The 14,833-nt window shown below is 44.3% G+C and overlaps 1 protein-coding gene, 1 long non-coding RNA gene and 1 pseudogene across 2 annotated transcripts in view; 2 read left to right on the top strand and 1 right to left on the bottom strand.

The window, feature by feature from the left end:
• The first annotated feature begins 2,184 nt into the window (after positions 1-2,184).
• LOC137465365 (Golgi to ER traffic protein 4 homolog) lies at positions 2,185-3,410 on the top strand (annotated as a pseudogene).
• A 2,083-nt stretch (positions 3,411-5,493) lies between these two features.
• Positions 5,494-7,942, bottom strand: LOC137464544 (uncharacterized). The gene is made up of 2 exons (XR_010994278.1): positions 7,744-7,942; positions 5,494-6,019 (listed from the first exon to the last, which is right to left on the bottom strand). It is a non-coding gene; the product is annotated as an uncharacterized lncRNA (long non-coding RNA).
• Positions 7,943-14,272: 6,330 nt separating this feature from the next.
• DGKQ (diacylglycerol kinase theta) overlaps positions 14,273-14,833 on the top strand; it is an 87,527-nt gene continuing 86,966 nt past the window's right edge. The window contains exons 1-2 of the mRNA XM_068175978.1: positions 14,273-14,365; positions 14,402-14,561. Coding sequence (XP_068032079.1) covers positions 14,297-14,365; positions 14,402-14,561 — 229 coding nt within the window. The 5' untranslated portion in view covers positions 14,273-14,296. The remainder of the gene's footprint in view (positions 14,366-14,401; positions 14,562-14,833) is intronic.

The following is a 14,833-nucleotide window of genomic DNA, read 5'->3' as shown; positions in this document are numbered from 1 at the left end:
GTGACTGGTAAACACAACAGCCTTGGACATCCACTGCAGCACTGCTCTTTCATTCCCTGTACTAGTAATTGCTTGTAGTTGCTCTGACATCTAGAACTTTATTAAAAACAACAGGCATATAGAAATCAAAGGAAATCAATGGAAAACATGCTTTTTGAAAAGAGGTCCACATTTTATGCTGCCTATACATACATGTTTTGCTCAAAGAGCATTAAAGATGCAGTAGGAAGAAGAGCAGTAGGAATTCCTTTGCTGCACTCTAATGGTAGACTGTTCTTCTGTAAGATTTTACTTATTGTTAAGCCTAAACATGAGTAAGTGTTCTTAACTACTTTTCAGTGAAAAATTGGATACTGCCTATTTTTCCCAAGATGTTTGTACCAGTACTTCACTTTTTGATTCCTCAATTTTTCCCCAGCAAATTAACATGCTGAATAAAAACAGCAATCACAATTTAAGAATATTCCACTTAGTTGCTTCCAAATCTTCCTCAACGGAGCAGATCTGATCACCTATGATATGGCACAGTCAGGATGGATGCATCCCTGACATATTTTCCTGCCTCTGAAAGCAGAGAGCAAATGCATCATGACAGATATACCCTGACTGCTAGTGAAAGTGAGAGTACAGAGCTAAATTACATCTCACAAAAGTTGTCTTTTTTGCCTGTTTGCAAGTAGTTCAATTCTTTACACACAAACACAGAAGAAGGGGATAACATAATAAAGAAGACAGAGGTTGATGGGCTTTTTTACCCCATTTCTGAGCACAATATCTAGATGCCGTGAGAGTGGGAAATCCTCTACTACTGCTCTATGTGCAAATAGTACCTCTATAGTTAATCTCTCTTCAGTGAATAAACTGCCTCATTTACCAGAGATCTTAATGAAAAGCTGTGATTGTGCCAAGAGAAAGCTATTCAATGGGATCTTTTATGAAATGTCCTATGAAGTGTTACCAGGCCCTCAGTGCTTCATTTCCATCAGGGAAATCTCATTCACCTTTTTTATTCCTAATGCACTTCAACACCCTATTGCTTAGATTGCCATAATATCAGTGGCCTGTGGTGGGAATCTGTCGCAGCAGACCTCTTGTTAGGGGTAGAAATAAGCCAAGACACAGACTCTCATTTAACAACATGAAAAGGGTCCCGGTTTATTCTTCTTTAAATCTTAGCCATTCTGACTCTGACTAGAGCAAGCTCCTACTGTTGGCTTCTCTGACAGACTCTGATTGCCGGCTATTTCCTGCTGGAAAATCACTCCAAGTATTTCCTTACTGCCTCTGACTGCACGCTTTTACCTAGCTCATCTATGACTGCAGGTCAGTCGCTAAGTCCATCAGACCCAGACTGACCTCACAGCAGATCTTTTGCAGCAGCAATTGTCTTCCTTGTTTTGTTCTTCTTTGTGCCTCTCCAGATCATTTCTTCTTTCTCAGCGCTCCTCTGCCTCTTCAAGGTCTTCTTCTGCTAGGTCCTCTTCCTCAAGGCTCTCCCTGACCAGCCAACCCACCCCTTTTATCACACTTATGTTTATTAGTCACAGCTGTGACCCATTAAGGTCAAGGCTGTTCTTCTTCTTTAGTAATTAGTACAACTGTGACTTATCAGGGACAAGGTCACCTATATTTCCCCCTTTTCTTTTAATTAAAAAAGCATGTTCAAATAGACATATTTACATATTCTTAAGATTAACAATGATACAAATATTTAAAAACAATACATATGGTTTACTAGCATATAAAACTACTCTGTTTCTATTTCTTGGGCTGGCTTGCATCTGCTTAGTCAACTTGGTGTCTCATAGCACTGTGTGGGTCACCATATTGATTTTTTTCTCTCAGAGCTCGGTCGCCACTCCTGCAGCACCAGAAGCTGCTTTAGTCACCGCTTCCCAGGTTGTAGCAGGGAAAAGAGCCGGGGTGGCCAGGGCTGGCAGGCCGGACGTCCACACGCCCAGCAGCAGCCAGGAGAACATAGCACTGCCCCAGGACCATGCCAGATCGCAGCTGCAGTCTTCTGCAGCTCTTCTCCCAGCTGCGTTATTTCTCGTGGCTCTTTTTTGGCCACTGTCTCCCCACGATTCCAGGCCATGTTCCTTCCCATGACTCAAAGGCCATGTTCCGCCGCAGCTCCTGGCTGTGCAGCTCTCGGGCTGCCTTATCTCTGCCTTCCTTCTTATCATGTCTTCTCGCTATCACATCAGGCCATCACAGATGTACTGGACACTCTTCTTCAGGTATATGTCACAAGGAAAACATGCAGAAGAAGAGAACTAATGTATTCAGAAGTTTACTGTTCTTCAGTTATAACCAGCAAAACAGCGCTGCTGATCTGTCCATGCTGGTTTTGGAGTCTTTGGAGAAGTCAGATGCAAAAGTAGCAGAAGACCTTCTAGAAAACTTGGCTAAATTGTTTAGTTTAATGGATCCAAATTCTCCTGAAAGAGTGGATTTCATATCCAGAGCACTAAAATGGTCCAGGAAAACTTGGACATTCAAAATTACACCAGTTACTAGCTATTACTCTGTGGAAAGAGCAAAACTGTAGTGAATCTCAGTATCACTTCTTGCACTCAACAGATGGTCAGGGCTGTGCAAATATGCTGCTGGAATACTCCTTGTCCAGCAGATACCGCAATGAGGTGGACATGTTTGTAGCTCAGGCAATACTACAATTTCTCTGCTTAAAAAATAAGACCAGCACATCAGTTTTTTTATGACATACATGTAAAAACATCCTTCAATAGAGAAGGGTCCACCCTTTGTGCAACCACTGCTAAACTTCCTCTTGTTTCTGTTGTTGGCAGATCATGGAGGAAAACTAACAGTATGTACAGTATTGTGTGAACAGTATCAACCTTCGCTGAAAAGAGACCCCTGTATAATGAGTACCTAGATAGGATAGGACAGCTCTTCTCTGGAGTTCCACCCAAGCATACCTTGTCCTACAGGGGATTGTTAGGAAATCTTTTAAACAGTCTGATGGTAACTGGGGAAGATAATGACACAGAAGGTGGTCAGGAAGACAGCAGTCCTATCGAGCTCAACTGAATGTTGTTGTCATTGGGTGCTGTGTAAATCTGATGATTTGATGATTCTGAAGACACTTCTGGAATTTTAATCCTGCAGTTGTTTCTTGGCTTCTAAAAGGGTTCCTCTGGTCTTTTAGAAATGGTTGCTGGAATGTTTATACTGTCAGTCTATATTATTTATGAAAAGGAAAAAAAGAAAATAAAGAAAACAACAAAAAGTAGACAAACGAACTAATTGGAGTGGTTGCTAGTGGGTTTCCGATCCAGCAGCTGGGACTGATTAAACACAGTCTGCAGTTTCTGATGCAGTGTTCCCTTTTGCACAGTCTTTCAATAAAGCATAAACATAGGGCTAGTGCTTCATGGCCTACCCAATACCATCTCTGTTCTGAGAAAGCTTCCTTGCCTTCTACCGTCTTCCAAGGAAGATCTTGAAAGGCAGGGGGAGCAATTGATTTGCAGTGCTGGGGCCAAAAGTACTGAGAGACAAACCAAGAAGCATAATTTGAGATGCACATCCAAGAGACATTGATACAAGAACTTGCTTCCACTGCCATGAGTAACATGTATACTCTTCATGCTGCCTGCCCCTCTTCCTCAAGGCTCCGCTACCTCAAAGCTCTCCCTGATCAGCCAACCTACCCCTTTTATCACACTTACCTTTATTAGTCACAGCTGTGACCTACTAAGGGCAAGGCTGTTTAATTAGTACAACTGTGATTTACCAGGGGCGAGGTCACTTGTAGTCCCTTCTTCGACACCTACAGGAATCTGCATGATTCATGGCTATTTTGTCCTGTAACCAGCCTGTAGGTGGGTCCCTGGATTTGGGATGAGCTTTCAGCTTCTCTCCAGGCCCATCACAGCTTTGATGCTGGAGGTGCGGGTGCCTGTTCCCATATTGTAAAACACAGGTGTAGGATCACTGTTAACTTAGTGGTAGGCCCATTTTTAAGCTGGATGCTCATTTCTTTTGGCCCATGGGGAATTTAAGGACATCAATTCTGCAATAATAAGGGTCATTGCCACTTTTCCTTCCCAGGCTGACCCTCTGAAATGTCACACTGTTGCCCAAGCTATCAGCTGCCCTGCACACCTTGAAAATTTCTATGAATGACTGCCTGGTGGTCCTATCCAGTTATGCAGAGAACACAAGCCAGTTTTTAATTGTTTTACTTGCAGCATGGATTGGAAAACTCACATTCTTTCTGAAATCTTGAACTGAGTTACATATTGTAAAGTTTCATCTGCATAACAAGGTGATAAAGCAAATCAACAGTCCTGCTGGGAGAATGTGGGGAACTGTTTTAATACCAAACTTGGATCTAACTGTAAGGTTGCCCCTGCTCTGAGCTACAGAGTCCTCTCCTATTCCACATTATTCAATGAAATACACACCTACAAAACCAGTGCTTGCAGCAGCCTTCTCATGAATTATCTTTCCCTTAATCAACCATGGACTGCACTCAACACAACCCATTTTAGTTACAAACTGTTAGTGAAAAGAAGAAGGAAATGTAGTGGTAACCAGGGACAGCAAATGGGGCCTTGGCACATAACAGACCCATTTATTTTTCACAGATAGAGATACATTGCTGCCTCTCCTTCTGTTTTCCTTATTGTGGAACACAGCAGTTCCAAGTCAATGCTTTCCTGGTCAGGGGGTGTTTACTTCTGTTCATCTGTACCAGAGGAGAGCAGTGATCCACTGGTGAGGGGCAGCTGGCTTTAGCACAGCACTCCCATTACAGGGGACACCAAAGAACTGCTGAAGATTGTGCTTGAGCTAGCATGATAGCATGCCCCTTAGCACCAGCCCAGATGCTGCTCCAAGAGAACACAGGGGGGCCTGCAGGTGTAGGGTAATATGGAGTGCCAGGTGCCTCTTTCCAGGGTGATAATGAGGAGGTTGAGGTCTGGCTGAGGTGCAGGACTCAGGTAAAGAGCTGTTTGGTACAGAAGCTATAGGAAAAGGCAGCAGACCACATAGCACCAGGGAGGATGAGCAAGCAGGCAACAGGATCCCTCCAAGGAGGTGCCTGTGCAGAGGTAAGTGCTGGAGCCCTGTGCAGCAGTGATGGGTGCAGGACTCTGGCTGAGTGAACAGCATTTAGGTTCAGGCATCACCGCCAGTTAGCCCTGCTGTGCACACCCAGAGAACTGTGCCAGGCCATTGACTTCTCAGTAACCAAGGAGTCTACACAACAACTTATCAGGACCTAACAGAACCACCCTGAGCAGGACTAGCCAAAACTAAAACTGCTGTGGCTGTACTCCTGCACCAAGGCAAGTTAACTACAAATCAACCACATTACAGTGTAGACATCTGTAGCCCCACCCTGAGGCCATTGAACTCTCCTGTACAGCAGTGGGCTGTATTTAATTACATTACTATTTAATTATCATTCATTAATTGTTTAATTATGATTTTATAATTATTTAATCATCAACAAACTCCTTTAACTCCACAGTGATGTCTTATTTTAAAAATTTATCTTCAACAGCTGCTTAATAGTTGGGACAGCTAAAAGGCTATGCTGTACTCTGTAGTAGGTTTGGACTCACAAGGTGGGAAAGTTGAGACTCCCACGGTGGAAATGTTGGGAGCCTGTGACTCCTGGCAACAGGAGAATGACTCCTTTTCATCATGTATGTATGAACTGAAGGCACTCAGGTGCAATACTCTGAAAACAAAAAACCAGAAACAAGCTTGGTCGGGAAAGACATCTGAGCCCCTCAAAGACAGAGAAAGTCATGGTGGCTGAAGACTTTACTTTTGCTGACCTCTCTGTCTCAGAAGGTTTGCTGCTTGTCAGGGCCTTTGATCTGGGGTGCTTTTGTCAAGTCCTCAGACCACAACCGCCTGTAATCCATGTGGGCACCAGTGACACAGCCAAAGGAGAATCTCATGCATGAGCACGTCTCTGGAGTCTAGTATACATGGTATTTCTTTACATTCTTGCTGGTGAAGGAGTAGATCTATCCTGTAGGCAACTGTAGGTACTGTCAGGCATAGAAATAAATAATGCTATATATTTACACATATACACATACATTAAAAAAGGGTGTTTAATATACTGGGTTTCTGATGCATTATTAGAGTGTAGAATCAGAAATTGCAATGTGGTTTTAACAACAAGACTTGGATATTTTATTTTCAGAGTGCACAACTCTTACTAAACCTTAACAGCAATCTGTTATTCCATATATGGGTGTTTCTGCATATTTTTCATTTCCGAATGCATTAAACTACTCTATTCATAAGAATTGCTTTCATGTTCCCTAGGTCCAGAGACAAAACATGACTAAAGAAGTTAAACTGGCAATCCTTTACAATAAAAAAATAAACCCTAGCTGTTTTTTTGGTTGATTGGTTGGTGTGTTTCTCCCAGAGAAGTGATTCATTAACTCTGAGCAAATCCTTTATGTACTCTGTCAGGAAGTTGTTTGTTCTAAAACTTAAGACTTGGAAATAAGCTATTAATTATTAAAACCAGTGTATTTGAAGCACAAATAACTTGCCTGTCATATCATCACATTTGCTGGCTGGGCCTTAAATTTCAACCTTTTGACTTTGCTACGTTGCTACAGTTTTCTTTACTTTCAGCTCTGATATGGCTTATTATTTACTAAGTCTCTGTTTTGTTAGCAGAACTAGAGAAATTCTTGAGATAGTAAGGAGTGTAAATGCTAAAATAAAATATGAGGTCTGCAGTTATGCCTGCTTGTGATAAATGTATCTACCTTTTCATTAAATACTTACTACTGCTGACTATAATGATTTTGGTGAAATAAAGATGTTTACTTGATGGGATCTCTGTAGGGTTTTTTCCCCCCAAGAGATGAATGAATTTGAAATGAAGGATTTTCTTCTAAGTCTCTGTACTATTGGTGGTACCAATATCGAGAACGGGATGTTCCCTGGCTTGTCTGGCCTCTGGTGCTGGCCCAAATGGCGGCATCTATGGTGTTTCACCCCAGAGACACCTTTGGATAGCTGGATGTTGCAGCTGGGCGTGTGGAGACAAGTCCAGGCATGCTGGAGCTCAGGTGGCAGCGGGATGGAGCCTCCTCTCGCCGAGGGTCCGCTCCTCAGGTTTCCCGCTGTCGGAGAATCCTTTAAGACTATGGTGAAAGAAAGGAGTGGGTTCTGATGGAGGGTTTAATCCAGAGCTTTTATTCTGGCCCACAGGCCTCTGAATGTAGCAACAGCTCCAAGCAGAACTCTGAATCCTGTCACTGCTCCATCAGTACTCCCCAGACCGCGTGGCTCCCCTCTCTTTTACCTGGGGGAGGGGAGGGGGGAAGGGATAGGGAGCCCACCGACCAGGTACCAGGGAGGAGGTCTCAGGGGACAAAGGACACCTGGATGGCCCAATGCCCCCCCGGGGGTGGAGGGCATCTTTTGAATCTGCCCAATCACTCGACGCCCTTCTGGAATTCCAGGAGTGACAGACAGTGCTCAACAGGGATCAGGGTGGGGAAAGGAGGAGTGATTGACACACCTGAGAGGACAACTTCAGGGGAGAAACCGGGGTTCTGGGGTAAACCATGAAGGCACACCGCAACACTGTACCTTGTGAAAAGTGTGCATATATTTGATATATAATTTGGTTTAGATTATGCAGTCTAATGTGTTCCTTATAATAACCTTTATTTGAAAAGGTACAGTTAATCTGGCAATCAAATAAAAAGTTGAAAGACATACCATATCTTACTGCATAACTTGGAACTGATCCAGAAATTTGTTGGCTTTCCATAGCAGGGCTTTTGCTTCTCATACTCAGGGGCTGTTGGTGCTTTTAACTAACAAGTCAGCACTTGATTTATTTCTAGTGTGATTAGAATAGTTTTTGTAAAGACTTTTTTTCAGGAAGTAACTGTAGAGCTATTATGAAGCAAAAAAAAAAAAATACTAATTATGTGCTAGGTAATTACCCTTTTTTTTCTTTTACTTTTTTTGTAGTGTAGATATAAGAAATTGAATTTCTCTTTTGTTTTCCATTGCAAGACAAAGAGTACATAAACATGATCTAATACTTTTATTGTCTCTTCAGCTGTGAGATTTTGGGAAAAAAAGAAAGGTATCCTATTTAAATGAACATCAGGATTTACTTTTGATTCAGATATCACCAACTTGGAGAGGTGAAAAAACTGCAAATCTGAAACCTCTCTTGCTTAGGAATGTGATACTTCATGAGCCACTTCCTTTCATGAGCCAAAACAGCATTATCCCTCAATTTCCAAATATTGATGTGCTAGTTTAAACCAAATGAATCCAACCCCCCATAGCTCTTCTTCCCTACTGGTTGCCAACAGGGGGGCACATTCAAAGCAAGTCCTGTGCTTTAAGTTCTTGGTTCCTAGAAGCCACAATTTATTTTAAACTTTCCTTTTCAACCACCACATATGGTTTGTGTCATTCCTCTCTTCCAATTACTTGCAGCAATTAAGGGAATTCAGAAAACAGAAGTCAACAATATAGAAGATTTCAGTAATCTAGAAACACTTTTGCTTATGGCTCTATGGGATAGGTACCATTGGATTTCACACTTCCATACTTCCCCAACATGTAAAGAACACATTCTATAGAAACAGAAATTTAGCAAGATTCTCCAGCATTTGGGAAGCTAATGACTCTCACTCCTGTCATGTGAGTGGATGGATGAAATTGTTCGTAGCTCTCTGAGAAACCAGGAAATGGGAAGGCCAGGACAGACCATTAAAAAACAGCACAGCTCCATCTGCTTTTCATCCACTACTTCCATATTTATACAGTCTTACAAAATCCTCTGGATCTCACCTGGACCTGACATGATTATTTATTTTCAGGTTTTTTGAAGCTTGCTTACAAATAAATTGCTTCATGAAAGAACTGAGCAACTGAATTTCATCATACTGAGAGTCAAGAGAGCTCTGGTATAATTAACTATGTTCCTTAAGGATAAAAACATATTGACACCACATTAAACTTATTTAATCTTGTACATAAATTTGGAATGATGTATCAGAACTTTCATTTCTCAGTTATATCAAAAGTTTTCTATCTGTCCCAGTATGTTTTCTCCCTAGATATAAAGTGTACAAGAAGGTTACAAAAGGTTCGGAAGATCCAAGGTGCAAAATTTGCTCCATTTATCGAATACACCTCTACAAAGCCAAGAAACTTGTAAAAACGATGAGTCTCCTGTACTGCCTGCCCAGAAGTTGCATAACTTGAGCTTAATGAAGTTATAGAATCCAAAGTGCCACAAAATGTTTATCAGGATGTAAAAAGAAGTAAATCTTCTTTTCAGAGGCCTTACATTTTTTTCCTAATCTTGTCTTACTAGTTTTGTCAAAACAAAGACAATGGATGCTCAAAGAATTTTGTTTGTTTTTATCTGTGAGGCACTTCTTTATTTAAAAAAATATGAAGGTTTAGGTTGTTTTGACTGGTTATACAGATTGCTCACAGATAAAATGGGAAGTTAAAGCACAACAACTTAGTTCTTGCCCCTGTGTTACAGCTTATAAGTATTTATTTGGAGAGTCAGTTGTTAAAAAATAGCCAAAATCTCACACTGCATTTATATCTCAATCATAAAAACTACCATTCTTCAGTCTTCTATCAAAGAAACCTTGTAATTACCTGCCCTGAATAAGTGATTCAGTAGTGTATGTAATTATTTGTTAATTGAATGCATTTTCACCTTTTTATAAAAATATTAATTGATTACTTCCTCAGGCTTTTGAAACAGTCAAATTCTGATATGATTATAAGTTGCCCAGATTGTAGAAAACACTTGTTTACATGAGTTTCAGCTTTCCAAATCTTGGGCCTCTGACTCTTAAGAGAAGAACTATTAGATCAATTAAAAAAAAAAAAAAAACCCCACATTTAAAGAAGACAGGCTACAGGCTAGGTTGAAAAGAAAGGCAGGACAGGTCAATGGAACGTCACTTAACCTGCTCCTCTGCTTGACTACTTTTAACACCTGAATCCAGCCTGAACACCTAGTTTGAAGTTCTGACATTTGTCTTTTGTCCTCACAGTGTGCATTCCTGTAAAGAACCTTGGTCCATCCTCATTAAAACCTCTGTGTCAGTACTACTGGGGTGCTATGAGATCTCCTGGTAACTGTCTCTTCTTCAGGCAGAGTAAGTCCTGCTCCCTCAGCCTTCTCTGCACAGGACAAGTGCACCAATCCCTAACCACTCTCGTGGTTCGCCACTGAACTTGCTCCAGTAGCTTGTTATGCTCTTCCTTCATGGAGGTCAAAACTGAACGCAGTAGTCTAATATTGTAGTGCTGGGGAGACAGTAATAATCCCTTCTCTCAGCTGACTAGCTGTGCTCCTGGACAGCACAGGATGCTGTTGATCCTGGTTGTCTCCAGCTGGCTCATTGACAACCAGGACACCCAGGACCTTTTCTGCAGTGCTACCCTGCAGCCTGTCTGCTCATTTGGAGGTCAAAGAAGGTGTGTTCCCTGACAGACAATGATGGTAACAATGACTGAGACGAAAGCTGAGGTACTCAACAACTTCTTTTGCCACAGTCTTCAATGGTAACCCCTCTTTCCACATCTCTTGAGTGGACAAACAGCAGGATGGGGACTGGGGGAGCAAAGTCTCTCCCACACTAGGTAAAAATCAGGTTCATGGCCACCTGAAGAACTTGAACATACTTAAAAATCTACGGGAGCCAATGAGATGCATCCTAGAGTCCTGAGGCAACCAGCTGATGTAGTTGCCAAACCACTGTCCGTGACATTTGGAAAGTTGTGGCTGTCAGGTGAAGTCCCAGGTGACTGGAAAAGGGAAAACCTTGTACCCATCTTTAAAAAGGGCAGAATGGAGGACCTCTGGAACAACTGACCTGTGAGCATCACCTCTGTGCCTGGGAAGATCATGAAACAGATCCTGCTGGAAGCTGTGCTAAGGCACATGGAGGACAGGGAGGTGATTTGGGACAGCCAGCATGGCTTTACCAAGGGCAAGTCCTGCCTGACCAACCTGCAGGCCTTCTATGATGGAGTGACGCCACTAGTGGACAAGGGAAGGGCAGCAGATGTCATTTATCAGGACTTTGACATGGTCCTCCACAACATCCTTCTCTCTGAATTAGAGAGAGATGGATTCGATGGGTGAACTGTTACATGGATAAGAAATTGGTGGCATCCAGGGGTAGTGGTCAACAGCTCAGAGTTCCAATGGACATCAGTAAGCTGTGGTATCCCTCAGAGGTCTGTATTGGGACCAGTGTTATTTCATAGATGAAGTGCACCCTCACCTAATTTGCAGAAGACACCAGGACAAATGCTGACGTTGACATTCCTGAAAGACAGGATGCCAACCAGAAGCACCTGTACAAGCTCAAGAAGTGGGTCTATGGAAATGTCATGAGGATCAACAAGACCAAGTTCAAGGTGCTGCACCTGGGTCAGGACAACCCCCAGCAGCAGCACAGGCTGGGGATGAACAGGGGGAGAGCAGCCCTGTGAGAAGGCCTTGGGGGTGCTGGTGGGTGAGAGGCTGGACATGACCCAGCCATGGGCACTCCCAGCCCAGAAAGCCAAACCTGTCCTGGGCTGCATCCAAAGCAGCGTGGGCAGCAGGGGAGGGAGGGGATTCTGCCCCTCTGCTCTGCTCTGGTGAGTGCCCACCTGGAACCCTGCATCCAGCTCTGGGGTCCCAGCACAGGAAGGTCATGGACCTGCTGGAGTGAGTCCAGAGGAGGGACACCAAGATGATTAGAGGGAGGGAGCATCCCCCCTATAAGGAAAGGCAGAGAGAATTGGGATTGTCCAGCCTGGAGAAGAGAAGGCACCTAATTGTAGCCTTGCAGTACCAGAGGGGAGCTTACAAGAGAGCTGGAGAGGGATTTCTTAAAGTTCCTCTCTAGGGACTGTAAGAATAAATAAAGGTGTGTATTGGCAGAAGGAGGAAACGGCTTCAAACTGAAAGAGAGTAGGTTTAGATTGGATGTTACGAAAAAATTATATTCTGTGACAGTAATGAGGCACTGGAAAAACTCACCCAGAGATGCTGGGGATGCCCCAGCCCTGGATGTGTTCAGGCTGGATGGGACTTTGAGCAAATTGGTCTAATGAAAGGTGTCCCTGCACACAGCAGAAGAGTTTAGGTTCCTTCCAACCCAAACCAACCCTTTGATTCTATGATAGGATTAATTTCTCCTGTCTGTTCAGGTCCCTCTAGATGGCAGTGTAATGACTGTTCCTGCAGCGTGGTATCATGTGTGAACTTGACATCCCTTGACAATACTGCTGTCACCTTCTCATGATCTTGATAAATGCTCAATGCCCAAGGCCCAGGAGAGACCCCTGTAACACTCCTTCCATTATGGGCCTCCAAGCAAAGTTCAAGTATGACCCATTAACCCCTACCTGCTGAGCTCAACCATCCAACTTGTTTTTTACCCATCTAGTTGTCCACCCATGTGGAACCATAATGTTCCACTTTGGATACAAGAATATTGTTGGAGACAAGTCATAAACCTTGCTGAAGTCAAGGTTACACTAGTGTTCTCTCCTTCAAAGATCTACACATTTGTCATGGAAAGCAAACAAGTAGGTTGGGCACCACTGACCATTGCCAAATCCAATATTGGCTGTTCCTCTCTGTCTTCTTCCCCATGAGCCCAGAACTGTGTTCCAAGAGGCCTTGTGCTATGATTTTTAAGAAGATTGAGGCAAGAATGAGTTTGTGGAAGATAGGACCTATCATTATGTGCTTTGGCTGATTTATTGCCTTCAGCAGGCACACATCTTCAAACACAGGGGTTTCACACTGCTTCCCTCTTCCCTATCCTCCTGTATGTCTGGGGCTTCATACAGCTCTGTAGTATCTTAGATATGTTTTCTAAATCATGTTTGTAGAAGCAATTAGAAGTATTTCAAAGCTTATTTATTAGAAGTATTTCAAAGCTTATTTATGCACTCTTTCTACCATGATAAAATGTCATATTATGCTTTCTTTGGTCTCTTAATTATTTCTACTGTTTCCCCTTGAGAAGGTCAAGTCCTTCTGATCGTAATTACTTTCATATTCACAACACAGAAAGGAGACACAAAGTAAGAGTAGTAGAAACTAGAAGACTCCCACAAATTTAGAACTTCACTCTTGGTCTACAGGACAAGGATTTATTACTCAAGAGGTTTATTACACCATCTTATTACACCCCTCACCAAAATACAGATAAATCACAGCCAAGAACAAAAATTTTAACTACCCTTTGTTGTCTCTCATTGCTTAATGGAGGAACCTGGCTGTTGTTTTGAACAGATCAGTGGAGATTCTCAATACAAAGCTGAGATCAAGGCAAGTTGAAATGCAGACAGCATACATCTATATACACAAAATCCAAAGTGATAGCCTCCTTTCTTGTCCCAACCTACTCCATCCATAATAGGTTACTCAACGTAATAAGTCAAAGAAACAGGCATTCCAGAGACTAGCATCATGGAAATATCCAGGTGGGTAAACACTTCCCAAACTCGCAACAAGAATGTTAAGTGAACAAAGGACAAAAAAGCCCTGTGTTATGGAGGAGAGAGACTTGGAAGAAACCCTTATCTTTTCTCATGAAGTCAGACATGTTGAGTGTAGAAGGCAAAACCTATTGCAAATAATTTTCTTCTGCCAATGCAACATCATAAATCTTCTTGAGGCGGAGCTTTGTGTGCTCTAAAATGGTATGACTACAGGATACCAAAACCTTCCAGATTAATGTCATGGCAAGAAATTGTAGGTCTTACCTCCAGACCAGAGAAGGGCAACGAAGATGGCAAAGGGGCCGGAGAAGAAGTCTTCCAAGGAGCGGCCGAGGGACCTGTGGCTGCTCAGCCGGGGAAAAGTAGGCTCAGGGGTGACATTATCAATCTCTACAACTCCGTGAGAGGAGCTTGTGGCCAGGTGGGGATCGGCCTCTTCCCAGAAGCAGCTAGAGACCGCAGAGAGAGCCCACTCTCTGGCTACGCCGGGAGAGCTTTGGGGCGGACTCTAGGCGGTGCTTCTCCGCGGAACGCGCGCTCGGAGGCCGGGCCCGAGGTGTGGAAGGACAGGCCGGGCCCGAGGTGTGGAAGGACAGGCCGGGCCCGAGGTGTGGAAGGACAGGCCGGGCGCGGCGCTGAGGGCGCGGCCGGCAGGGGGCAGCGCGCGCCGCCCGCCGGCGCTGCCCGGGCGCCGCCCCCGCCGCCGCCCCGGGGCGGAAGCGCGGGCGAGCGAGCGGCGGCCGGCGCGGAGCGGCGTCCGGCGGGAATGGCGGACGGGGCGCGCTCGCTGCGCGGCGGCGGCGGCGGCGGCGGCGGCGGCGGCAGCGGCGGCGGCGGCGGCGGCAGCGGCGGCGGCGGCGGCGGCGGCAGCAGCCCGGCCTCCAGCCCGGTGCTGGGCGGGCGGGGCCGCGCGGCGGCGGGGGGCAGTAGCCCGCCGGGCCACGCGTTCCGCAGGGTGACCCTGACCAAGCCCACCTTCTGCCACTACTGCACCGACTTCATCTGGGGGCTGGCCGGCTACCAGTGCGAGGGTAAGGGGCTGCCGGGGCGGCGGCGGGCGTGCGGGACCTGCCGGGGACGCGTCCGGGACGAGGGGGGGGGGGGAAGGAAAAATTGCCTAAACCCACTACTGATAAAAAACTCCATTCATAATTAGTGTTAACAAACTATAGTACTAAAATCTAATTTTAAAATCTAGTGCAAAACCATAATACTAAAGCGCAGTACTGAAATACAGTAATAAAAACAATGCATTCCATCACGAAAAGAAGTGTCTAATGGTAGTAATCGAAATTCTAGTAAT

The sequence above is a fragment of the Anomalospiza imberbis genome, chromosome Z, assembly GCF_031753505.1.
Source record: "Anomalospiza imberbis isolate Cuckoo-Finch-1a 21T00152 chromosome Z, ASM3175350v1, whole genome shotgun sequence".
Taxonomy (NCBI): Eukaryota; Metazoa; Chordata; class Aves; order Passeriformes; family Viduidae; genus Anomalospiza; species Anomalospiza imberbis.
The sequence above is the reverse complement of the archived record's forward strand: the minus strand, read 5'-3'. Positions and strand labels throughout refer to the sequence as shown.